Consider the following 24,528-nt stretch of genomic DNA (forward strand, 5'->3'; position numbering starts at 1 on the left):
TGGTAGATAGAACCTCAGGCTCCAGAGCAGGGCTGTGTTCAGGTCTAGCTCCCCACTTACAAGCCGTCCTTTTTTAAAAAAAATTTATTTATTTATTTGAGAGGGAGGGGTGGGGAGGGATAGAGGGAGAGTGAGAGAGAGAATTTCAAGCAGAATCCCTGCTGAGTGCGGGGGAGCTATACTCCATCCCATGACCCTGAGATCCTGACCTGAGCCGAAATCAAGAGTTGGACGCTTGACCTGAACCACCCCGACACCCCCACAAGCTGTTCTGAATTAGCCTCTGCTTCCCCCTTGCTAGAAAGGGGATAATAATAGCCACGCACATCATAGCAGTGTTGTACAGATAAGATGAGACTATAAATGTGAAATCCTGGGCACATAGGAAGAAATGTTATCTGTTATTCTGATTACTCTCTTTGCAGTGGGATTTGTGATCTGCCTGTAGGCTTCTTGGGAATATACTGCTAATTGTCACAGGCACTGAAGTGCCATCTGTCCTGTGATATTATTATTATATTTTTTGAGACTAAAGGCTTTTGGGCTTCTGGAGAGCCTTTTTTTTTTTTTTTTTAGGGATTTTATTTTTTAAGTTATCTCTACACTCAGTGTGGGTCTCGAACTCACAACCCCAAGATCAAGAGTCCCATGCTCCACCGACTGAGCAGCCAGGCGCCCCTAGAGAGTCTTACTAGTAAGCATCCATTCTAAGCACTCCAGCAACTCTCCTGCCAGGTGGCTCGCTGGGCAAGGACCTGGGATGGGCACAGGGCGAGTGTCTGGGTTTGCAGAGGCACCTGGAAGAACATCGGACCAGATGACAACCTTTCTCTGACCCTACCTTTTGCCCTGGGCTGCATTCCCTAAACCGCCCATGTTATTTAAACTGAAGTCTCGGGGCGCCTAGGTGGCTCAGTTGTTAAGTGTCTGCCTTTGGCTCAGGTCATGATCCCAGGGTCCTGGGATCGAGCCCCGCGTCGGGCTCCCTGCTCTGCGGGAGGCCTGCTTCTCCCTCTCCCACTCCCCCTGCTTGTGTTGTCTGTCTCTCTCTCTGTCAAATAAAATCTTTAAAAAAAAAATAAAAATAAAAAATAAACTGAAGTCTCGCCCCCAGGATTGTTCTGAAGTTTTGGTGGAGGAGAGATGAGTTGAGACCCGCCCTTGGCATGTGGAGGTGATACCACTGGTCCCAGCTAGAAGGGCCGGCTGAGATGTTGGCCCTTCCTGGAATCCTGAACTGGCCTCTCCACCAACCTTCCCATGGCTGCCTTTTGCAGATGTCATGAGCTTTCGATACTTACTCCAGTCAGCGTCTACTGAGTGGCAGCCGTTGTGCTAGGCGCCCAGAATCCAAGAAAGAGAGAGAGGTCCCAGTCCCTAAGTCCAACGAGCCTAGGGCTGGCGGCTCTTGGACCTCCCTTGCAGACAACTTCCTGTCTCCTCCCTCTGGTGGAGAAGGGCCAGGAGGGCGTTCTGCTCCTGGAGACAGCAAGAGCAGAGGCTTGGAGGTGTAACAATTCAGTACGTTCAGGAAGTGAGCAGCCCCAGATGGAGGAGTGGGTCATGTGGGTGGGTCATGGTGAGACCAGAGTCCTTATCTTTGGGGAGTGGGAGCCACTGGAGGTTTTTATATGGGGAAATGGCACGAGCTGGCTTTCGTTTTTCTTGTAATAGCTATCACAGCGATCCGTATTGAGCATTTCTTGTGATAGGCATTAACTAAAGGCTTTACCAAGTTTTTTCTTTTTCTTTTTCAAGATTTATTTATTTATTTTAGAGAGAGAGAGAGTGCGCACGCAAGTGAGCGGTGGGGAGGGACAGAGGGAGAGGGAGAGAATCCTGAAGCAGACTCCCCGCTGAGCACAGAGCCCGATGTGGGGCTTGATCCCAGGACCCTGAGATCACGACCTGAGCCAAAATCAAGAGCCTGCGGCATAACCGACTGAGCCACCCAGGCGCACCCCAAGTTACCTTATTTAAGCCCCTTCTACAGATGAGGCTGGGAGAGCCCACAAAGCCCAATCATGTAGCGGCAGACGAACCCACGTCTGTCCAACACCAAAGCCCTTGCTTTTAACAGCCCCTCAAGGGCGCCTGGGTGGCTCAGTTGGTTAAGCGACTGCCTTCAGCTCGGGTCATGATCCCAGAGTCCTGGGATCGAGTCCTGCATCGGGCTCCCTGCTCGGCGGGAAGCCTGCTTCTCCCTCTCCCACTCCCCCTGCTTGTGTTCCCTCTCTCGCTGTGTCTCTCTCTGTCAAATAAATAAATAAAATCTTCAAAAAACCCCCCAAAAACAGCCCCTCAACCTCCCTGAACCTCAGCGTCCCCGTCTATAATACCTGCCTCATGGGGTTGTCTTATGGACTTGGGGAGCATATGGGCACTTGGAACAGTGACTGGCACATTGTGAGCACTCAGCAAACGTTAGTCTCTGTTATTTTTGGTGGTGTGGTTGTTGTCTGTTGTAGAGAGCCCGCTCGCATGCCAGGTGTTGCGTGGCGCCTTGAAGTGTGAAACCACGTGGGCTGATGTGAGTCACCTGCCCTCATAAAGACACTCCTGTCAGAGCAGGGTGCTGACTAGGGTGCACGGCCTGAGTCTGCCTGCACCCCCGCCAGCTGCGGCGGTTACCGACCTGGCACCTCGTTCTCTCTGTCCCGGGGGCCTCTCCAGCTCAGGTCTGCGTGGCCCTGTTCCCACAACTGCTTCTCTGAGGCTTCCTGCTGCACCCTCTGGTTTCAGTTTTGCTAAGGCTGAGCAGTGGCCCACCCCACCGGTGGCAGAATGGTGGATGCCCTGGAGGCACTGAAGTCCCGGAGGCTGTTGAAAGTCTCCAGGTGAGACAAGGTCAAGCCTGGAAGGGCACAATCATGGGAATGGAGAGAGAAGACAGCTTTTGGGATATTTTGGATTTAAACTGATAAGATGCGGCGATCTAATATCACAAGGAGAAGACAAAAGGAGATGTGAAGAATAAATAATATCTCTCACTTAAATGGCCTGATGACCCTACTGTTTCCCTGTCCATGCTTCCGTCAGTGGATCCCATCCATTCCCATGGCTTTATTTTATTTTATTTTTCCCCATGGCTTTACATACGTTTCTAGGCTGACAATCTCTAAATTCCCAGTTCCCTAAGCTCCAGCCTTGAGTACTTAGCTGTCTCTTGCTCTTTTCACTTGGATGGCTCTCAGGCATTTCAAACACGACATCTCCAAAACAGAACCCCAAAAATGATTTGCCTGCCTCACCTCCAAACCTGCTTCTCCATCTCAATCAATGGTACGACTCTCCCTTGTGTTCAAGCTAGAAAATATGGGGATCATGTTTGATGCTTCCTACTTCCTCACCCCTGGAATCCCCCCTCATCAGCTAGTCCCATAATTTCTACCTCGGGAGTACATCACAAGGGAAACACGTCACCATCAGTGCTGCTACCCCCATATCTCACCAGGGTGACTGTGAGTCCACATTGCCTCCCCTTTTCTACTTTGGCTCCAAATTCCAGCCACATTGATCTTTCAGGAACACAGATTCGACTGTTAACCACCTTACTTCATGAATTCCAACTGCACTTGGCATAACAACCACCACCTTCCCAAGGCTTACAAGGTCCTGCACAGATCTGAGCTTCATCTGACTTCCTCCTCCCCTTCACTCTTCTTCAGCCTCACTGGCTTCCTTGCAGTCCCCATAATATGCCAAGTCTTTCCTTCCTCGCGTCCTCACCCGTGGTTCACATTGTTCCCACTGTCTGGAATGCTGTGTCCCATCGTTGTCAGTTCCTTTTCATCCTTCAAACTTCAGCCTAAATGTTCCCTCTCAGGTCACTGCCTACAGCCTGAGGACATTCCACATCTTTCTCAACACCCTCTTTAGTTAATCATTTTATTCAGAGCATGCACTGATCACAAGTGAGATTTATTATTTGTTCATCTTGTTTATTAGTTGTCTCCCCCCACTAGAGTGTCAACTCTATGAGGCCAACCAGGCACATAGAAGGTGCCAATAGATATTTGTTGAGTTAGTAAGCAGGTAGATGAAGAGGACATACACCTAAGCAGCAGAGAGGGCCAGGAGAACCCCGATATTCAAGGGGTGGGCAGAGGGGCTGTCAAAGGGTCATGGAGACTTGAGAATGAGGGACAGGAGAGAAGTGTCAGTAACCAAGAGAGTTGTGACATATTGGTTGGGGATGCTATTGGCTCCAGGTAATGGCACACCTGTCCAGTGGTGATGTAGACAGAGGTGATTTTTCTCATAGTCAGAATGCTTGGCGGCAAAGCTCTGGGCCAATGTTGCTGAGGTGCTCTTGGCCTTCCCTCAGCTTCAAGCATCACATCCTCACACAACTGAGTTCAAAGACAGGAAACAGGGAGCAGCATGGGGCAGACATCCTCCTCACATGTCTCTCTCTTATTGGTGGGGGGTGGGCTGCCCCCAGAAGACTCCAGCAGATGTTCCTCCATATTCCACTGGTTCGAAAGAATACATGCCTACCCTTGGACCAAGGCCTGTGCCCACCCTGTCGAAATAAAAGAATCTCTTTCCTGTCCTTGAACAAAGTTGGTCTTGTGCCAGCTAAGGAGAACGGGAATGGCTTTTGAGTAAGCCACGCACAGTGCTTGCTCTAGGTACATCTCACAAGGAGGAGTTTTTTTTCCTGTTGGTTTGATTGATGTGTAGAGAGGTCAGGTAGGATGGGTATTGAGCAGTGGCTACTGGAGTTGATGCTTTTAGCCTATTTGTGGCCCTTGAGAGAGCAGTTCCCATGGAGTGGTTGGGCTGGGCTGCCCACTGCAGGCTTAGGAATTAGTGGGAGCAATTTAGAAGAGGAAGGTAGACTACCAGGAAGTTTGATGTTAAAGGTAAGAGGAAAGATGGGACAATCTCTGGCCACAGGAGGCAGACACGAAGAGATCTTTCTTGGGGCAGACTTGAAGATGTTTATTGGATGAGCCAAAGAAGCCAGCAGGGGAGAGTGGGAAGTAAGATGGGGTAGTTGATTCCTTTGTCCTGAAAGAGGCAGGAGATGGGTTCAAGTGCACAAGAGGTGGTGGCTGTTACTGGACCGAGTGGGGAGGCTTTTCTGGAGACTCAGATGCCTTCTGAGATGGGAGAAGGGTTGCAGGATGGTGAAGATGCCCAGGGATGAAGATTCCCCTCACTTTCCTTTGTGTGACAATGGGCTCATTTAGAGAGTGAACGGGTGACCTTGACCTTTCCAGTACCTTTGTTTTAACATTCTGATATAACAGACTAACGACAACAACAACAACAACCCCAGATCCATTTGTGTGGTTGTACACTGGAAAGTCCGAGGACAAAGCCTGATCCTTGGGTTTTATTGTTCAGGGGCGTGGTTATTACATCCTGCTGTCCGGAGGGTGCAGGACACTTGACAGCCCAGAGCTTCCAGATCCTGCGGCCCATGGACAATAGGGTGGTGGGGGAGTGCCCTGAGTTGGGCAGAGAGGACTCGGGTCCCAGGTCTAGGCTTACCACTTACAAGCTGGGGTTCACTGGTGTCCTCCAAGCCTGTGGCCTCATTTACAGCGGGTTGGGCTGTGACAGCCTCTCTCCTCTGCCCACAGGTTTAAAATATGCATGCTCCTCATGGGGACCTAGGGGGAATGCCTTCCTGCCCTCTCCACATCCCTTTCTGGGGAGTTTTGACCCTGCACAGTACCCCTTGGAACAGGACGGTGTTTTCTTTCACCATTAACCCTGGTCCCTCACTTCTGGCATCTTTTCCCCTTTGTTTTGGGGAATGATGGCATAGGGCCCAGCTAGTAGGTTTGGGAGCCAAACCTTTCTCCTCTATTTATTCAGATCGTAGCTATGGATGCAGCAAAAAGCAAACAGAAGTTTGACTAGATATATGAGCTCAATATTCCACAACATTTAAAGCTGGTGCCTACTTACGTAGGAGGCATAAAACACGACATTATGTTAAAATGAATAATAGCCCCAACAGAAAAAAAGAGTGTATTTTTAAGAAAAAAATCCTTAGCAGGAATGTTCAGATGCAAAGTTGGTAAGATTGACATTAGCTCTGTGTGTCTCCTCCTCAAGAGCTCGTTAATGTCCACCCACATCCTGTGCTGTCTGTCGGGGTGCAAGTACTGAAAGGGACATGTCTTCTCTTAGGTCACCCTCTTTAGCTGGCATGTGGGGTTGGACGTTGACCTCAGGAGGGCTCCGTGCATGTCTCATGGCTTCGCTGGGGGATGCTGATGTTGGTAAGAAGTAAGGAGCGGGATCATGTAGTCCCATCAAAGCTACCACAGTCAGATCAGTCCTGCCCACCCCTGGGCCACTTGGACTCCACCTCCTCATGACCAAAATGTGACTAACGATAGTTTTTCCCTCATGGGATGGCTATGGGGGTTCAATGAGTTTACACCTGTGAAGTGTCTAGGAAAGTGCCCAGATGGAATCAGTTACTCAACCCGCCAACACAGAGTGCCAGCAACTTGTCGGGGATACCTTGTGGGAAGGAAGCCCGAGATGCGTCTCTGCCCTCCAGGAGTCAGCATCTAGCTGGAGAAAGAACATGGACCTTGTGGAAATCAATAGAGAACCAGAGCAGCCTCCAAGACCAGCCCTTCCCAATGGCATGGACGACTTCCTGGAGGGCCAGCAGCTGCTGGGTGGGGCGCACTGTCAGCTGGCCCTGCTTAATCTCCTGGCCACCAAAGCAGGGAGAAAGGAGAATCTGGTATTCATTGTGTGGTTGTTTCTAATTTCCTTCTGCTTTCGAGATCCTCTTCTGAGGGAGAACAATGCCCTGAACAAGGCTCAGGCTTCCTTGTCCGGACACCCGCCCAGCCGTGGGGGAGGTGGCGCCCAAGAGAATACAATGACCGGCCCTCCGAGGCAGATGGTGTTTGACTCCTGTCTGAGAGAGCTGAGGATGGTGGGGTTTGGAGGCTGGTTCGAATTCCAGCCTATTGTTTGCTGTTATATCCCTGGGGCTTTGAGCGAGGCCCCCCATCTCATTGATGAGTGTTATTTATAGACTGTCTCTATTTGCCAAGGGAGGACAGTCCTTCCTGTGTCACCAGGTATAGGTCCTAGTACAGGACAGTTCGTCTGGGGCTGGAATTCCCATGGGACCTAGACTATGGAACCACCAGCCTGCTCCATTTACCCCCATGCCACCACACCCCCAGCAGGAGGGGGTGGAGTGGGGTCCGCGACAGCATGGCCAGTGCACAGACCAGTGCGGGAGGGGTCTTCAGCAGAGGGCCTTGGGCCGGACTTTTTCCCAGCCAGTGTCTTGTAAGTCTGGTGGGGGGCAGAAGGCCCAGGACTGGGACCAGGGTAAGGGTGCGGTGTCCTCATCCCTTTCTGTCTTCTTACTTGGCCTCTTGTTTGTGGATCTCAGTACATTGATCAGCCTTGTTGAGTTTCTCTTTTACCACCAGAAAGCAGAGAGAATCCAGAAGTGAGTGACCCTCACGTGGAACAGGCCAGGAGAAGGCAGAAGGGCTGACTAGGGCCTTTCAAATCCACAGGGCTTTACTGAGGGAGAGGCCGTGGGAGCAGCAGGTGGGAGTCCGATGCACAAAGGCTACGGCAGGGCAGCCGCCTCTAAGCTGGGGGCCCACACTTAAGTCCATCCAGGGCCACCATCACCCTCTCTGCACATCCACATGCCCTCCGTACATTGTTTGCTTAATGGTCCTCTTGAAACAGATTTATTTTAAAACTTCACATTTAATTAAAAAGAAATCTTTGTCACTACCATAAATGAAACCCGGCATTTTTCTAATAATTGCTGACACAAGTTCATAACTGTTAACATGACAGGACTCATCACGGAACCACTAAAATCTTGAGTTTTGTGTAAGTTCTTGGTGTGGACTTTGACACACAAGGGGGTCTCCATGGGTGTCTGATGGTGACATTGGGGGTGAGCTTGGTGTTGGCAAGAAGTAATGAGTAGGGTGATTCGCGCATACGGGTGACCCCATCGAAGACGTTTCAGGAGGGCACCCAGGTCTAGTGTACAGTAAGCGCTCAGTAGGTGTTAACAGCCACCATAACTTGGGAGGTCCCCATCACCTGCCTGTTCGGCGACAGAGCCAGGACAGACCCGATCTCCAGGCTCCCTCCAGCTCTCCACCCACCTCTGTTGCTCTCCAACTCCTCCGTTGGGACAGGTGCGGGCAGGTGCTATGCCCATCATTTCCCTCATGACGATAGAATTAACACTAAGACATGGTCACGGCATTAGTCATCTCAAAACATCCCCGATGGAATGGGTGGTCGTCTGTGTCCACGGGAGGCTCTGGAACAGGCTCTCAGGGACTGATGCTCATGCACACATGCTGGGGACTTGTCCCATCTGAGTCTGCTGCTCTGTCTGAGCAGCCATGGTTGTTTCTGGACTAGGACGCATGGCTTGGAGGGAGAAAGTTGCTGTGGGAAGCAGTCCCAGGTTCCCTGGTGGGACTGGAAATTCTGCCTCAAGCCCTGGAATTTCAACTTCCTGTTTGGCCTGGCTTTGTTCCCCCACATATTTGGCTCTGGTGCATCCTCTCCCTCCCCCTCTCGGGATCCGTTTCCTCATCTGTAAAATGAGGGGGTTGCACTAGATCATATCTAAGGCTCTCTTCAGCTTGAAAAAGCTATGGTTTGCCTCCCACCCCCTTACTGTTCCCTCAGGCCTCTTGACTGACAGTAGGAAGGTGGGAAGGAAATGGGAGGAACCAGAAGAGCTGTGTGTCCTACAGTGTACAGGACGGGCCCCACAGCAACAGTTTCCAGCCCCAAACGTCCGTGGCACTTGGGAAATGAGGCTCCTCCCCGCTGAAGCTGGGAAACCTGGCGTCAGAGGAGGGGAGGTGAAGGGAAGAAAAAGCAAAGGTGTTAAGTGGGTCGGTGAATGATGATAAAAGGGCAAATCCAGGGAGAAAAGAACATGCGTGGGGAAAAGGCTTATAAAGGGGGGACAGTGAGAGTTGCTAGAATGGGAAGAATGTGTCTGCAAAGTGATCACAGCTAGGGTTTTGGAGTAAACCGCTGGCCTGAGAATGTAAATAGTACTGAGGGGGACTGATAGCTTCCCTTCTCCTTTCTGGCTCATTTTGGAAGATGCTCCACCACCCCTCCAAATTAGAGTCTCTGGAATTACAGCAATGCATCCAGTCAGCAGTGGTGCCCTTTGATGCTCTAAGTTGGCCTTAGGATAACAGACTGGATGGTCCAAAGACTGGTAGTCATGATCATGTGAGCGACAGCGCAAACCAGTCATGGTGAGTTTTTCTGTGGGACCTTTTCTCCTTATTGAAATAGAAGGTCATCTCAACTCTAGAGGAAGATACGGGAAAAGCAAGATAAAAGGAAATTAACATAGGATGTCTTTGTGACCTTGGGGGTGGGCAAAATTTAAAACAGAACGCCAGAAGCACTGACTATAGAAGAAAAATTGGTACGTTGAGCTTTATCAAAATTATAACATCTCCTCGTCAAAACGCACCATTAAAAACACGAAGAGGCAAGCCCCAGACTCAGGAGAAATCTGCAGTACATACATTCGACCAAGTATTCATTTTAAGGATATATGAAGAACCATTTTAAATCAATAAGAAGGGCGCCTGGGTGGCTCAGTCAGTTAAGCATCTGCCTTCGGCTCTGGTCATGATCTCAGGGTCTTGGGATCAGCCCCGTGTCAGGCTCCTCGCTCAGTAGGGAGTCTGCTTGTCCCTCTCCCTCTGCCTCTGCCCCTCCCCCTGCTTGCACTTTCTCTGTCTCTCTCAAATAAATAAATAAAATCTTAAAAAAAAAGTCCTTAAAACAAATCAGTACGAAAAAGACGATGACCCAATAAAAACTGGGCAAATAGATCCTCACAAAACAACAAATCCAGATGGCCAAATAAACTATGAAAAGGTGCTCAATATCATTACTCACCGGGAAGATGCACATTAAAACCATGAGGACATACCACTACACACTCACCCGAGTGGCTAAAATGAAAAGGGGTGACAATACCAGGGGTCACTGAAGATATGGACCCACTGGGACTATCGTACATTGCTGTGGGGACTGTAGAAATGTACAATCACGTAGAAAATTGTTTGTTAGTTTCTGTTCAAGCTAAAGATATGCCTACTCCCTAACTCCGTCATTCCCCTCTGGGTATATGTATCTAAGAGATGACAACACAGAGATATGTACAAGAATGTTCAAAGGCATTGTCTCCAAACTTGAAATTCTCATCAACTGGAGGTTGCAGCAATCAACAAATGGTGGTGTATTCCTACAGTGGAGTACCACATAGCAGTGAGAGATTACATGTTGTAGGATTTCATTACTACGAAGTTCAAGAAGAGGCAAAGCTAAAATATGAAAGGTCAAATCATCGTTATATCTGGTGGAGCTATGGACTGAGAGGGTGTGTGGGAGAAACTTTTGGGGTGCTAGAAATACTCTATGTCTGGACTAGTACTTATATAAGTGCATATACGTGTAAATGATTATCAAGCTATCCATTTATGCATTTTTTTATTTTTAAAGATTCATTTATTTATTTGAGAGAGAGAGTGAGCAGGGGTTGGGTGGGTGGGGTGGGAAGGGATAGAGGGAGAGGGAGAGAAATCCTCAAGCAGACTTCCCCCTGAGGGCAGAGCCCGACGCCTGGGGCTTGATCCCAGGATCCTGAGACCATGACCTGAGCTGAAATCAGGAGTCAGATGCTCAGCTGACTGAGCCACCCAAGCACTCCAATTTTTATTTTATTTTATTTTATTTTATTTTATGTTTTAATTTAATTTAATTTTAATTTAATTTTTATTTTTTTTAAAGATTTTATTTATTTACTTGAGAGAGAGAGAACACATGAGAGGGGATAGGGTCAGAGGACGAAGCAGACCCCCAGCCGAGCAGGGAGCCTGACGCGGGACTCGATCCCAGGACTCCAGGATCATGACCTGAGCCAAAGGCAGTCGCTTAACCAACTGAGCCACCCAGGCGCCCTTATGTTTTAATTTTAATTGCAGTTAGTTAACATACAGTGTTATATTAGTTTCATATGTACAACAGCATAATTCAACCCTTCCATACATCCTCCTGTGCTCATCACGACAAGTGCACTCCTTATGACTGTATATGTGTTAGACTTCGACTTAAAAAAATGAAAAGAAACCCAGATTCTTATGTCCAAGGGAAGTAGTAACAATACTAATATATTGAACACTCATTGTATGCTAGGTGCTTTGTATAAATTATTTCATTGAATCCATCCAAACCACCCTGCCGGTTAAGTATTATTATTTTATAGAAGAGGAAACTGAGACTTCATAAGGTAAATAGCTTACTGAGCCTCCCTGCTGCACAACAGGAGGCAGAACCTGAGCACCACAATCCGTGTTCTTGCTACTTGGCTTGGGACCTTAGGGTGATGTAGGTGCAGCTTCAAAGCTTCCCCTCCAAGCATCAAAGCCTTAGATACCCTTTTTTAAAAAGATTTATTTATTTTTATTTGAGAGAGAGAGAGAGAGAGAGCATGCAGCAGGGGGAGGGGCAGAGGGAGAGAGAATCTCAAGCAGACTCCATGCTGAGTGTGGAGCCTGACGCGGGGCTCGATCTCCAGACTCCGAGATCACGACCTGAGCTGAAACCAAGAGTCGGACGCTCAACCAACTGAGCCACCCAGGCGCCCTGATACCATTTTTCAAAGAAAACTTCATCATGTCTCCTGATATTCCAGGATTAAATCCCTCTCCTGTCTTAAAGAAAAAGAAGAAAAAACCCCCCAACACTGAATGGGGAAACTTTCCATGAATTGGTTCTAACTGGGAGAAGAACCTGTGGTTTCCTACCCACACTGCTCATCCTAACTGTTCTGTGTTGTAAGTTCTCCGAGAAAGAAGTCTCGAGTATTGGCCACAACAGTCAGTACTGTGAGCCAAGCCTGAGCTCCAGCTCACTCCTAAACCGGGAGGCTCTCGGGGAAGTTATTTAGCTTCTCAAAACCTTTGTTTCCTTGTCTGTGAAAAGGGGATGCGGTACGTACCTTATAGTTTCATTGCAAGGGTTGAATGAGGTCATACCTAAGAAGCCCTCAGCTCAGCAGCAGGGTCATAGCGAGTGCTCAGTAAAGGTAGTATAGCAATGTCAAAACTGACACTGGGGGCGCCTGGGTGGCTCAGTCGTTGAGCGTCTGCCTTCGGCTCAGGTCATGGTCCCGGGGTCCTGGGATCGAGCCCCGCATCGGGCTCCCTGCTCCGCGGGAGGCCTGCGTCTCCCTCTCCCACTCCCCCTGCTTGGGTTCCCTCTCTCGCTGTGTCTCTCTCTGTCAAATAAATAAAATCTTAAAAACAAAAAACAAAAAACAAACAAACAAACAAAAAAAACCTGACACTGAACTGGTTCCACCCAGGACTCTTAAAGAGGCTTAGCACTTTTCTCCTTCATACAATTCAGCACATATATGAAAGAAAAAAGTTACGCTAATGATTTCTCTACAAAGTGAAGATACTTTGTGGATGGGGCAGAATCTCAGTGCTTTAGTAAGGGGTGGGGGAGGGAGGTCATTTTCAGCTAGACTGGGCAGAGAGAGGTAGTAGCTGGGTGGGACTTGCAGAAATGGGTAAGATTTTGTCACAGAGACAGGACCAGGAAGGTCATTCCAATTTGCGGGGTAAGGGAGGGAGGTGGTACCCAGAGGGCAGGGGTGGAGTCTGGGAGGGGTGAGCCGGCCATTCTGGAGGGCGCCTAAGATTTATGTAGGAACTCGTGGAAGATAAGCTTGGAAAGGAAGACTGGCTCCAGATGAGGTCCCACCAAGGACGCTGGACTCTGTCTATAGGAAGAGGAGTCACTGACCATGGTTGAGCAGGGAGGGTGTAAGTAAGATGAAGCCGGGGTGTGCAGACCCACATGGGAGGTCAAAGTGACTGGGCCAGGAGGCTGGTGAGGAGAGAAAAATGCAAGTTCAGGTGGGGAGGAGTTCAGTGTGATCCAGGTAGAGGCAGCAGCATGGAAAGGAAGGGCTAAGTAGGTGGGGAGGGAGGGGGGAGGGCTCCCGAAGTCTTGGAGCCAATTTCTTGAGTTTAGAAGCAGAGAGGAAGTCTGTGTGGAGATGGTAATGAAAGGGATTTCTTCATGGCTAAGATGGGAGGGGATGCACCTCAGCCCTTCCTGGGTCCTCCCCTTCAGTCTGCTATTTGCATGTCCTCAAGAACACAGTGTTGGGGCGCCTGGGTGGCTCAGTGTTGAGCGTCTGCCTTCGGCTCAGGTCATGATTCCAGGTCCTGGGATCGAGCCCCGCATCGGGCTCCCTGCTCCGCGGGAAGCCTGCTTCTCCCTCTCCCACTCCCCCTGCTTGTGTTCCCTCTCTTGCTGTGTCTTTCTCTGTCAAATAAATAAATAAAATCTTTAAAAAGAAAAAAAAAAAAAGAACACAGTGTTCTCTTCTGGTTTCAGGTTTGCACGGGGCACCTGCAAAACAGACACAGGCTTTCTAGAAACTTCCTTTCCACCCTTACCGCATAGGAATCACATGGAGGGAGGTATAGCAAGACCAAAACAGATCCAACAGCAGAGTAGTTTCCAAATCGACCCCTCCTAAAGAGAAGAGTTTGTTTGGATGCTCTGCCAAGGGGTCGCAGGGATCTTTCCTCAGCTCATGCGAAGCTAACGAATGGTCTCCTGATTTTACGGAGAGAGGCAAACAGTGTTTTGAATAAAAATCCCGTTGTTATTGTTGTTTTACAGGGCTGTAGCAGTGGCCAGGAAGAAAACCGCCCCCTCTGAAAGCTGTTTTTGTGACTGTTCTTTGGAGCATTGTTCTAAAAATGGGAAATTACTTCTTGCTGTGCCAAAGGAAACAAACACCTGCAGTTAAAGGAATACCTTCCACGAGGTGGCTTCGAGAGCCCCAGCCCGTTTTGGACGCAGGGCTGCTGCAGGAGTTCCACCTGGTGCGTTTCTTCACTTCTAAGGGGATCAGGTGTGGGTTTACATTTGTAACCAGGGTGGGCTTTGGCAACTGCGGGGCCCTGGTGGTTGTCTTACTCATTCATTAATAAACGTCTATTGAGCATCTATGCTGGGTCAGTGCTGGTGGTTCTCATCACACCCTTCCCTGGCGCTAAAAATCAGGAGAGTGGGGCCCCCGGGGGGTTCAGTGGGTTAAGCGTCTGACTCTTGATTTCGGCTCAGGTCATGATGTCAGGGTTGCGAGGTCGAACCCCGTGTTGGGCTCCAAGCTGGTTGTGGAGTCTGCTTAAGATTCTCCCTCTGCACCTCCCCCCGCGCTTTCTCTGTCTCCCTCTCTAAAACAAACAAACAAATAAATAAATAAGAATGTAAAAAAAAATCACAGGGAGAGTTGGATTCTGGTCACTTTGTATCAATTTTCAGAGTCCGTGCATGACTTCTGACTCCATATGAGGAGGAGCTAGAGAGAGCCCGAGCACATTCTCTCCCTCCTTTCTCTTTCCTCTTTATCAGTCTACAAAAATGAAAATGTTATTTTTAACATGTCAGTCAATACGTTTCTTTACGCATATGATTTTTCAAAGTTTCCCGTTACGGGGATACATACAAAAATTCTTGTTCTATGATGTGAGACATCAAAATTTGATTTTTTTTGGTTATCCAAAAATAATTTTTTGGTTATCTGGTTAATAGTTAACACTTACCAACATTGATATAATTGCAAAATAATCAGGTCTTGAAATTCATCAAGGGTGAAATGAGTACACTTCAGATAGATTTGTGGTTTACAGAACATCCAATTGGATAAGCTGATCTCATCTTTATTGGAAGAAAGAAAGACAGGAGCCAGGGGGAAACAATGAATTTCAAACTTTTTGGAATGCGTTGGCTTTGGTTAGAGCTTCTTGCCCATGAACACGTGCATTCTTCCAAGGGGTTGGCCAGTGAGTGATGGCAGATCTTCTTTGGGAGCCAGGGTTATCTCTCTGGGACCACTTGGTGACTGATGTGGTCCCGCCTGCAAGAAGAGAGATGGGAATAAAAAGGCCCTCTATGCCTGTAACGTGCTTAATCTACTGTCTGAGTTTCCACATCGGTCTCAGTCTTTCCATCAGAGGCTCAAAAGTAGGACCCTGCTGTACTGGATTCATATGAGTGTTTTTTTTTCCCCCTTTTGCTTACCTGGATTTTCTAATTTTTCTTCAATGACTGGCAAGATAACACAAATTTGGATCACGCCCTCATGGGGCTCATGTTCAAGGGAGGAAAGCAGATACAAGCGAACTTGTTCCCGTGAGATAAATGTATGACAGAGCCTGGGTGAGGTGCGATGGTGGTAGAGAGAGTCCCCGGGCCTCGGGGCAGCAGGGGCAACGCAGGAAGAGCCCAAGAGCTGAGTCTTGAAGAACCGCAAATTTGCTAGATGTAGCAGATAAAAAGAATGCCCAGTTAAGTCTGAATTCTAGATAAATGATGGATTTTTTCGAGTATAATTATGTCCCAGATATTGCATGGATCATGAAGGGTAGAGTGTGGATCTTCAGGTGACTTTGGGAAGAGAGGGTACTTCAGTCAGTGGGCACTGCCTGCAAAGGTGTGGAGATATGAACAGCATGGATGTGGTGCCTCTTTTGGATATAAATGTGTGTGCCTCATAGTAATGCAGGTAAGTGTCACCTGAAGAAGGAGGTCTGCCCACCAGGAGGATCCTCTGTTCTGGGCTGGTGGCATCCGATTTCCTGCTTGCTCGCCCGTTCTTCCATTTGTCTGTCTTCCATAGACCACACACCTGGAGTTGTCTGGGGGAACCAGATGAGAAGTGGGACCTGGGTCTTTCTCCTGGCTTTGTCGCTTGAGAACCTGTGTGAGGGGACAGAATGCGAAGGGCTCCATCTCTCAGAGGAGGCTGCACACTAAGCGTCCAGACCCATAGCTGCAACCAGATCACATTTATTTTTAAAGGTTTTATTTATTTGAGAGAGAGAGAGAGAGAGCAGGGGGCAGGGGGAGGAGCAGAGGGAAGGGACGGGGAGGGAAAGAATCTCAGATTCTGTGCTGAGTGTGGAGCCTGAAGCGGGGCTCAGTCCCACGATCCTGAGATCATGACCTGAGCTGAAACCAAGCATTGGATGCTTAACCGACAGAGCCACCCCGGCGCCCCCAGGAGCACATTTGTTAATTTGCTGTGAGAACTGTCTAGTAGACTAGACAAGTATATTCTGCCCTGTGGACAAGTCAGAAAGGTTGGGCGGTGAGCACAGACTTAGTATAAAGAGCCTGGTTGAAGGCACCCAGTCAAGGCTCCTTGCGGACGGAAGCGGCAGACTCTCCATTGTCCCTTCTTCCTGCTCAGGACCTCCTGTCTCCCTGTGCTGTTGCCCACCCCTCGTCTTTGGCACACCAGCCCTTTCTGTTCATCCAGCAGGGCACAGTGCATCAGCTTGGATATCCACTTACTAGATGACCCCCGCGTTCTTCACGTGACGCCCTCGCACCTTGGTGGATTACAGGATATGGCAGAAACCTTTCCTCTTCGTTAGGGACCATCTCCTGGTTCATCCCTGTAGACGGCTCACTGCATCCACTGTCCGTGAATTTGCCAGCCTAATTTGGAGGGCAACCTTATTTCCAAGCCTTGCCCATTGCTGCACCCGTGGTGTAGGTGGGGGAAGCAGGAGGCTTTGAGGTCAGAGCCGCAGGCAGGGCCCGTCTCCAAGGAGGGCCTCCAGGGCCGGGTGAGGAGTCTGGACTTTATCCTATAGGAGACTGGTAGCAGAGAAGGCTTTTAAACAAAAGCATGGCATTTCTGTTTGATTTCTTTTTTTTTTTTTTTAAAGATTTTATTTATTTATTTGAGAGAGAGAATGAGAGAGCACATGAGAGGGGGGAGGGTCAGAGGGAGATGCAGGCTCCCCGCCAAGCAGGGAGCCCGATGCGGGACTCGATCCCGGGACTCCAGGATCAAGACCTGAGCCGAAGGCAGTCGCTTAACCAACTGAGCCACCCAGGCGCCCTCTGTTTGATTTCTGCCAATTGCGGGAAGAGTATTGTAGAAGGGGGCACGACTGAAATCTTAGAGACTATTTGGGGGCTGAATGATGACTCCCAAAGAGGCCCACGCCTGAATCCCCAGAACTTGTGCATATGTTAGGTTCCATGGCAAAGGGGAATGAAGGTTGCATGTGGAATTGAGATGACTAATCAGAGGACGTTGAGCGGCCATGAGCAGCCTGGCTTACGGGGGGCTGGGGGGTGGGAGTGGGCACTGTGCAAGTACAGTGATCCTCATCTGTCGTCGAGGGAGGCAGAGGAGGAGACCAGAGCCAGAGAACAGAAGAGGCTGCACTGCTGAGTTTGAAGGTAGGGGAAGGACCACAGGGCTAGGAACGAAGGTGGCCTCTAGAAACGGGAAAGCAAGGAACTGGATTCTCCCCTAGAGCCTTCAGAAGGAACACAGCCTGCTGACATCTTGATTTTTAGCACATTTTGGGCCTCTGACACCTAGACCTAAAGATAATACTTTTTTTTTTAGATTATTTATTTATTTATTTATTAGAGAGCGAGTGAGAGAGAAACAGCATGAGAGAGGAGAGGGTCAGAGGGAGAAGCAGGCTCCCCGCCGAGCCGGGAGCCCGATGTGGGACTCGGTCCCAGGACCCTGGGATCATGACCCGAGCCGAAGGCAGTCGCTTAACCAACTGAGCCACCCAGGCGCCCCAAGATAATACATTTTTTAAAGCCACCAAGTTTCTGGCAATTTGTTCTAGCAGCCATAGGAAATGAATTTAGAGGCTCTTTTCAATAATCCAGGCTACAGATGGTGAAGGTCTGCTATTGACAACAGGGGCAGCAGGAAGGGGACAAGGTCAAGGGAAACTGAGGACATGGACTCAGAGACTGATTGGACACATAGGGTCGGGGTGGGGGCAGAAGACTCTTCTCCTGCCCAGTACCCTGAAGATTGCTCCTCATCTTATCTGTCCCGCAAGGCAGCCCCTGACCCGAGCCTCTACCCTGTCCCAGGGCTGGGGGAGTGTACCTCTTGGGCTATTAGAACCACAGGAGGGAATTCTAAAGGACGCTCTGTAGTTATGTGCCTCACACTTAACACAGGATGGTCGGGCACTGCAGACACGCAATCTCAGATATTTTATGAGTTAACTAGACTTTTGCGATGGGTTAGGAATCTATTCACTTGGTGGGGAACAGATCTAGATTCCAAACCCCGACACTGGCCACTGTGCATGTTTAGCTGAATCTATTTTCAGATTCCCCCCTCCCCCCCGCATGTACTATGGTCTTATGATTTTAGTTTGCTCATGGAAAGATGTGCGGTGGCTTACTACGGATGATTCATCCTCACATTGTCCCATGTGCCCGTTGGTGTGTTCTGTAAGTGCTTGGGAGGAGTGTTCCCTAATTACACGTTTCAGGATGCATTGTTTGGTGTGGCCCCGCCAGCATCCATCAAGGTGTGCTTTATCGTCCACCTGAAGCCGTTTTGAGTGGCGGTCACCCTGCGGAGAATTACTACCCACCAGTCCCTTGGCCTTCACGAACAGCATGCCCTGCCTCAGCCATGAACTAGACATAATTTTAGCCACATCATCCTGATAAAGTTGATGAGGGCTAGTTTTGCTTCCTCTTTCCTGCCTTGTGAGTCATTTATAGATCTTTCTGTCAGGCTAACCTCAACTGTTTCATGCATTGAGGGTGTTAAAACTAGCTTTCCTAGCGATCGATCACTTCGGGGACACACTGACTTAGAGCAACGGCAAGCCCTGGGATTTTGCAGTATGATGGCAGTGTCTGAGAGTCGCCGTTCCTCTTTCCTTCAAGAGTAAATGTTCCTGGCGCCTGGGTGGCTCAGTCGTTAAGCGTCTGCCTTCGGCTCAGGTCATGGTCCCAGGGTCCTGGGATCGAGCCCCGCATCGGGCTCCCTGCTCAGCAGGAAGCCTGCTTCTCCCTCTTCCACTCCCCCTGCTTGTGTTCCCTCTCTCGCTGTGTCTCTCTCTGTCAAATAAATAAATAAAATCTTTAAAAAAAAAAAAAAGAGTAAATGTTCCTTTGCTGGCAGGTGGTGGGGATGACAGACTATTTTCAAAGACCATTTTCACCCAGATTCACACTTTAGTTGACAATGTGGTCGAGGAATGCGGTCTTTCCCCTGGGCTCCTCAGAGGTATGAACGCCAAAATTAATGTAGTGCTGGGGCGCCTGGGTGGCTCAGTCATTGGGCGTCTGCCTTCGACTCGGGTCATGATCCCGGGATCCTGGGATCGGGCCCCGCATCGAGCTCCCTGCTCGGCGGGAGGCCTGCTTCTCCCTCTCCTGCTCCCCCTGCTTGTGTCCCCTCTCTCGCTGTGTCTCTCTCAGTCAAATAAAACAACAACAACAACAAACTAATATAGTGCTAAAAATACAATTTTCTTGGGCTTTTCCCCTTTGTTTTCAATGTTTATACATATATATATGTTTTTTGCTTTGTTGGGATGCATTGTAAATTTTTTCTTTAGATAGTTTGTGTGTAATGCTTCTCAAACGCAGGAGGCTTACATTCATACACTGGCCTCCCTGTGTTTTGGTGTTTGACATATTCATGGTGAAAATGACTGGTTATATAATTATATATTTATATGATACAGGGGTGGGCAAACTTTTTCTTCTGCTCTCCTCTTCCTTCTTCAAATGTAGAAACCCTTCTTAGCTTGAGGTCCATTGAAAAACAGGCCATGGATGGGGCGCTGGGGTGGCTCAGTCGGTTAAGCGTCTGCCTTTGGCTTAGGTCATGATCCCAGGGTCCTGGGATCGAGTCCCAAGTTGGCTCCCTGCTCAGTGTGGCGTCTGTTTTTCCCTCTGCCCTCCCCTCCCCCCCACTTGTGCACGCACGTGCGCTCTCTCTCAAATCTTTAAAAGAAAGAAAAGTGGGGGTGCCTGGGTGGCTCAGTCAGTTAAGTGTCTGCGTTTGGCTTAGGTCATGACCCCAGGGTCCTGGGATCGAGTCCCACATCGGGGTCCCTGCTCAGCAGGGAGTCTGCTTCTCTCTCTCCCACTCCCCCTGCTTGTGTTCCCTCTCTCTGTCAAATAAATAAATACATAAATAAAATCTTCAAAAACAGGCCATGGCTTGAATGCAGGCTGCTGGCCAGAGTGTGCGGACCTGTGCTCTAACTTATGGGTAAGCACATGCAGACAGAAAAGAACCCGACGAACATTCCTTCAGTTCTCCAATCTCCTTCTGCTTTCTGGCAACACGCATCACACGGATTCGTGCTCTTTCTGTGGTTGGGATCCATTCATCTTGCATTCTTTTTTTTTTTTTTTAAAGATTTTATTTATTTATTTGAGACAGAGAGAATGAGAGAGAGAGAGCACATGAGAGGGGGGAGGGTCAGAGGGAGAAGCAGACTCCCCGCTGAGCAGGAAGCCCGATGCAGGACTCGATCCCGGGACTCCAGGATCATGACCTGAGCCGAAGGCAGTCGCTTAACCAACTGAGCCACCCAAGCGCCCTCATCTTGCATTCTGTTCTCTCAAAACTGAACACACGTTTCCGGGTTGAGAGCTCACATTCGTGTGGATCACCTACATCTCTAGCCCCCTTGAGGCGGACACCTGCTGCAATATAATTGTACTTCCTTTCATCTCAAGATACCTGTGTTGTATTTGCCCTAGGTAAATACTTCCCCGGCTGTGAATAGGTAATTAAAATTCTGAACCTTTTAGGGCCCTGGGATCCTTATCTGTTCGAACAATACTCACCTAGGTGGAGGGCTCACGGGAGGCAAAGGTATGTGAGTTGATGATGACCTGGATGCAGAAGAACCCGGGGCCTGAGCCGTGAGGGAGTGAGTGTAGGAGGTGGGAGAGTCAGGAGGCCCCCCACCAGGGTCCCACCTTCTGCCAAGAATCTCTTTGGAAACTGCCAATCTTGATGACCTGCTCTGGAATTTTTACCACCACAGAGTCCCTCTTTTGTCCCACAGTCCCTCAGCATTGTCCCACAAGGAAGGGTGGGGCGTGGTGGCTTTAGGATGTGTGCGTGCACGTGTGTGTTTGGGGGTGGGTGGACATTGCTCATCAATCTTATTTATTGGCTTAGCAGATTCCTGCATCTGGAATCTCATTCTCTGTAGAGCAGGGTTTGGGGCCTGGGCTCTGGAATCTGGGTTGTGTGAAGCCTAAGAAATTGCAAGAATGCCCCCCAGCAAGTCAGCCATCTATAAAGATAATTACTAGGTTGCACTTTCTGCTGCCAGACTTGAAAAATGGGGCGGAATGAGGTCGAAAGACAGCTCTAGCAGCGCCCCTTGGTCCTCGCAGGTTGTAGATTCTGCGGGACTCGCCCTTGGAATCGTCTGGGAGTGGAATTATTACTAATTCCCAAAGGGCTGACACATCACTGGCAGCCCTCCGCGGGCAACCGCTTTGTTTGTGGGACTGTCCCTGTGTTTTCTCAGAATTCTAATTTAAAAAATCTCAGAGATCAAATTAAAGCAATCATATACGCGATAAAAGCGCCCCAGAAAGGCGCTGGGTTTCATCATCTGTCCCGGGGAGGGCTCAGGGCCGCGGCGCGCAGGGTGTGGGAGCCGCGCGTCCGCTCCCCGACACCTTGGCCGACACCGCCTCCTAGTGGCCGCGGGCCCCGGGCGCTGAGGGCGGGGAAGGCGCGTCTACGCCCGCCCGCCGGCGGGCCTGGCTGGAAAATTCCGCCTGCAGAGGTTTCTCTCTTCAGCAGCCTCCTTGCCTGCGCTCCGCCGATGCTCTTTCCGTGCCTGCCTCCCCTCCGCACGTCCTCCACTTTCAGTGTCCGCGGGTGGTGTGGCCCGGCTGGGGACCGATGGCCACGGAACAGGGGGTGTTTTTATATCCACACGGGACACATCTTTAGGACAAGTTCTATTCTTTGCACATTTTGTTCTAGGGCCATTTTCTAAACCCATCAACAGTACTTTTGAGCAGTTGATGCTGTGAGGACAGGGTAAAGGCCCTGAGGTGGGAAGGGGTTTGGCTCTTAAAAAAAAAACACTGACCTGAAGGCAGGGAGCAGGGGAGGGTGGGTCGTGGACTGAGCAGAGGGAATAAGCAACGGGGAGGAGGGCGGGAGGTGAGAGCCAGTGATGGGCAGGTTCCGCAGTTTGCATTTTATAAGAGCGCTGGAAAGCTTTGAAGGATTTTACTTGGTAGAGGAGGGTGGCGGGGGAAGGGGGTTTTCATGTGATTAAAATAACTTTGGCAATTGGCAGGAGAATGGACTTCAGGGGCACTGAGTGTGAGCTAGGAGGCCCCTGGGTTGGGAAGGGAGAGATGGCTGGTGTGGCCCAGTCGGGGGTGGCCCTGGGGACATGGAGGGAGTTCCTAGATGCTTCGGAGGCTGACTTGCTTGGCTGGATGCAATGGGCACTGCCCAGGGCAGGGTCAGGGATGCCCGTCCTTCCGGCTGCAGCAGCCGGAGAGCGGAGAGCGGACTGAGATTGGAAAGAGCCTGGGGTGAGGGGTGGAGCATGAGTTCCTCTGGACAAGCAGAGTTTGAGAGGTGGGGTAGATGGTCTGGGGAGGAGGTCTGGGCTCTTTTGGGGACAGGTAACAGAACCTAGAGGAAAGGTTCTTTAGACAGGTTCTGAATTTTCTCTTGGGGTCCAAGGGCTGGGTTCAGTGGGGCCTCAAGAAGGGAGGGGGTGTCCCAGGCATCCCCCACACTCCGTTCTCTGTGCATCTGCCTGATCTTCTTTCTTGCTTTACCCTCTGCCTGGAATGCCCTCCCCCGGGGGCTGGCTCCTGTCCTCCCTTTAAGTCTCTGCTCAAATCCTAAGAAGGGGGTCTCCCGAGCTACAGTTGGCCTGTCTAAGCTCCTCTGGCTCGCATCACTCCATGGATTTCTTTTATGGTTTTTATCGCTGTTTCATCTACCTGTTTACTGACTTATTTTGCCAGAGCTGGTGAGATTCCCCAGCCGATCGCCAGCTCCCTGAGAGCTGAAGCCCCCGCTTTATTCACGCTGCCGTACTTGGGCCTTAGCGCCCTTCGGGCCCAGAGCAAGTGCTTTACACATACTTGCTGGGTTATGAAATCCGCTCCTGGGTTCCTCAGAGTGCCCAGCACCACTATGCGTGCATCGAAAGTGCCAGTAAATACCTAGGGATTAATTTCATGCCTGAAGACTCCTTTGCCACAGAAGAAAGGGGTGACTGATTCTGCAGGAAAGTTGAATGAATAGGGACTCAGGGAAGGGGGCAGGGGCGCAAGTCAGGGCGCAAAAGCATTACCCCGTGGATGTGGACGGTGGACAGCAGTAACCCGGTGCTGACCAGCCCTGCATCTGTGACACCACTTCGCACCCCGGGATTCTCTTCGGGGCAGAGATGTCTTTAAAGTAAGACTGATGTGAATGGACAGATTGACTTGTAGGCTTTTCCGATTTAAACCTGGAAATGTAGGGGTACCTGGGTGGCTCAGTCGGTGAAGTGTCCAACTCTTGATCTCAGCTCAGGTCTTGAACTCAGGGTTGAGTTCAAGCCCCGTGTTGAGCTCCATGCAGGTTATGGAGACTACTTAAAAACAAACCAACCAACCTGGAAATATAATGTCCTAACTATGGTGACAGATAAAAGGATCTAGGAAATGCATAACAGGGTTTGTTTTTTTTTTCCTGTTCTCCACCCCCTTTAAAAAATAGTTTTTTTTTTTTTTTTAAAGATTTTATTTATTTGACAGAGAGAGACACAGTGAGAGAGGGAACACAAGCAGGGAGAGTGGGAGAGGGAGAAGTAGGTCTCCCGCCGAGCAGGGAGCCCGATGTGGGGCTCGATCCCAGGACCCTGGGACTATGACCTGAGCCGAAGGCAGATGCTTAACGACTGAGCCACCCAGGTGCCCCCCCCAAAATAGTTTAATAAATAATTTCATGTAGCTTATATCCCGCCATGCCTGGGGACTTCACGTGAACCCCCCCTGCTGGCCCTGAGGAGTCAGGGTCTGTCACCCTCAAAGTCACCCCAAACACCTTGGATCCCTAATCAAGGAACCGAACCTTCCCGCCTTTATTGTGTGAAGTGTCTTACAGGAATCTGATTCCTTCCACGAGGGATTGTGTGCTATGTGTGATGTGAGGCGCTCTGATGCTGGGCCACCCGGCCCCTGAGCAATCCCAACTGCTCTGTCCACATGCTGGAAGCAGACGTTTCCATTCCAGGTGTGGCTGGGTAGCATAATCAGCTTAAATATTTACAGAACAGTTAATTTCATCACTAAATGGCTGGAGGTTAAGGAGTCTGTCTGAGGTCAGCCGCCACCCTCTATGGACCCCCTTTTCTTCCCCTGTAGGTTAAGTTTGAGCAGGGCCCTGGGTGGCTCTCTGCCCAGGCCAGGGAATGTGTGCTGGACGCTGTCTTGCCACCTGTGGCCAGTCTGATATGTGTGGGGGACTGGGATTGAGACACCTGGGCCCCTCGGAGATGCGTTTGCTTGGCCACTGCCTTTCTCTTTGCACCTGCTAACCTTACCCTCACAGTGGCAGACCTCCTCACTCTAGCAGGTGAGCAAAAAAGAGGCGGGGGCAGGGGGCACAAAGGT

General features: G+C 49.9%; 1 protein-coding gene across 1 annotated transcript in view; it reads left to right on the top strand.

The window, feature by feature from the left end:
* The window catches only part of AHNAK (AHNAK nucleoprotein), a 92,604-nt gene extending 78,546 nt beyond the window's left edge, over positions 1–14,058 (top strand). The window contains exon 6 of the mRNA XM_045893523.3: positions 13,729–14,058. Within this exon, the coding sequence (XP_045749479.1) occupies positions 13,729–13,736 (8 nt within the window). The 3' untranslated portion in view covers positions 13,737–14,058. The remainder of the gene's footprint in view (positions 1–13,728) is intronic.
* Positions 14,059–24,528: the final 10,470 nt, after the last annotated feature.

This window comes from Mirounga angustirostris, unplaced genomic scaffold (genome assembly GCF_029215605.1).
Source record: "Mirounga angustirostris isolate CCGP_5_RB_7025 unplaced genomic scaffold, mMirAng1.0.hap1 SCAF_13, whole genome shotgun sequence".
Taxonomy (NCBI): Eukaryota; Metazoa; Chordata; class Mammalia; order Carnivora; family Phocidae; genus Mirounga; species Mirounga angustirostris.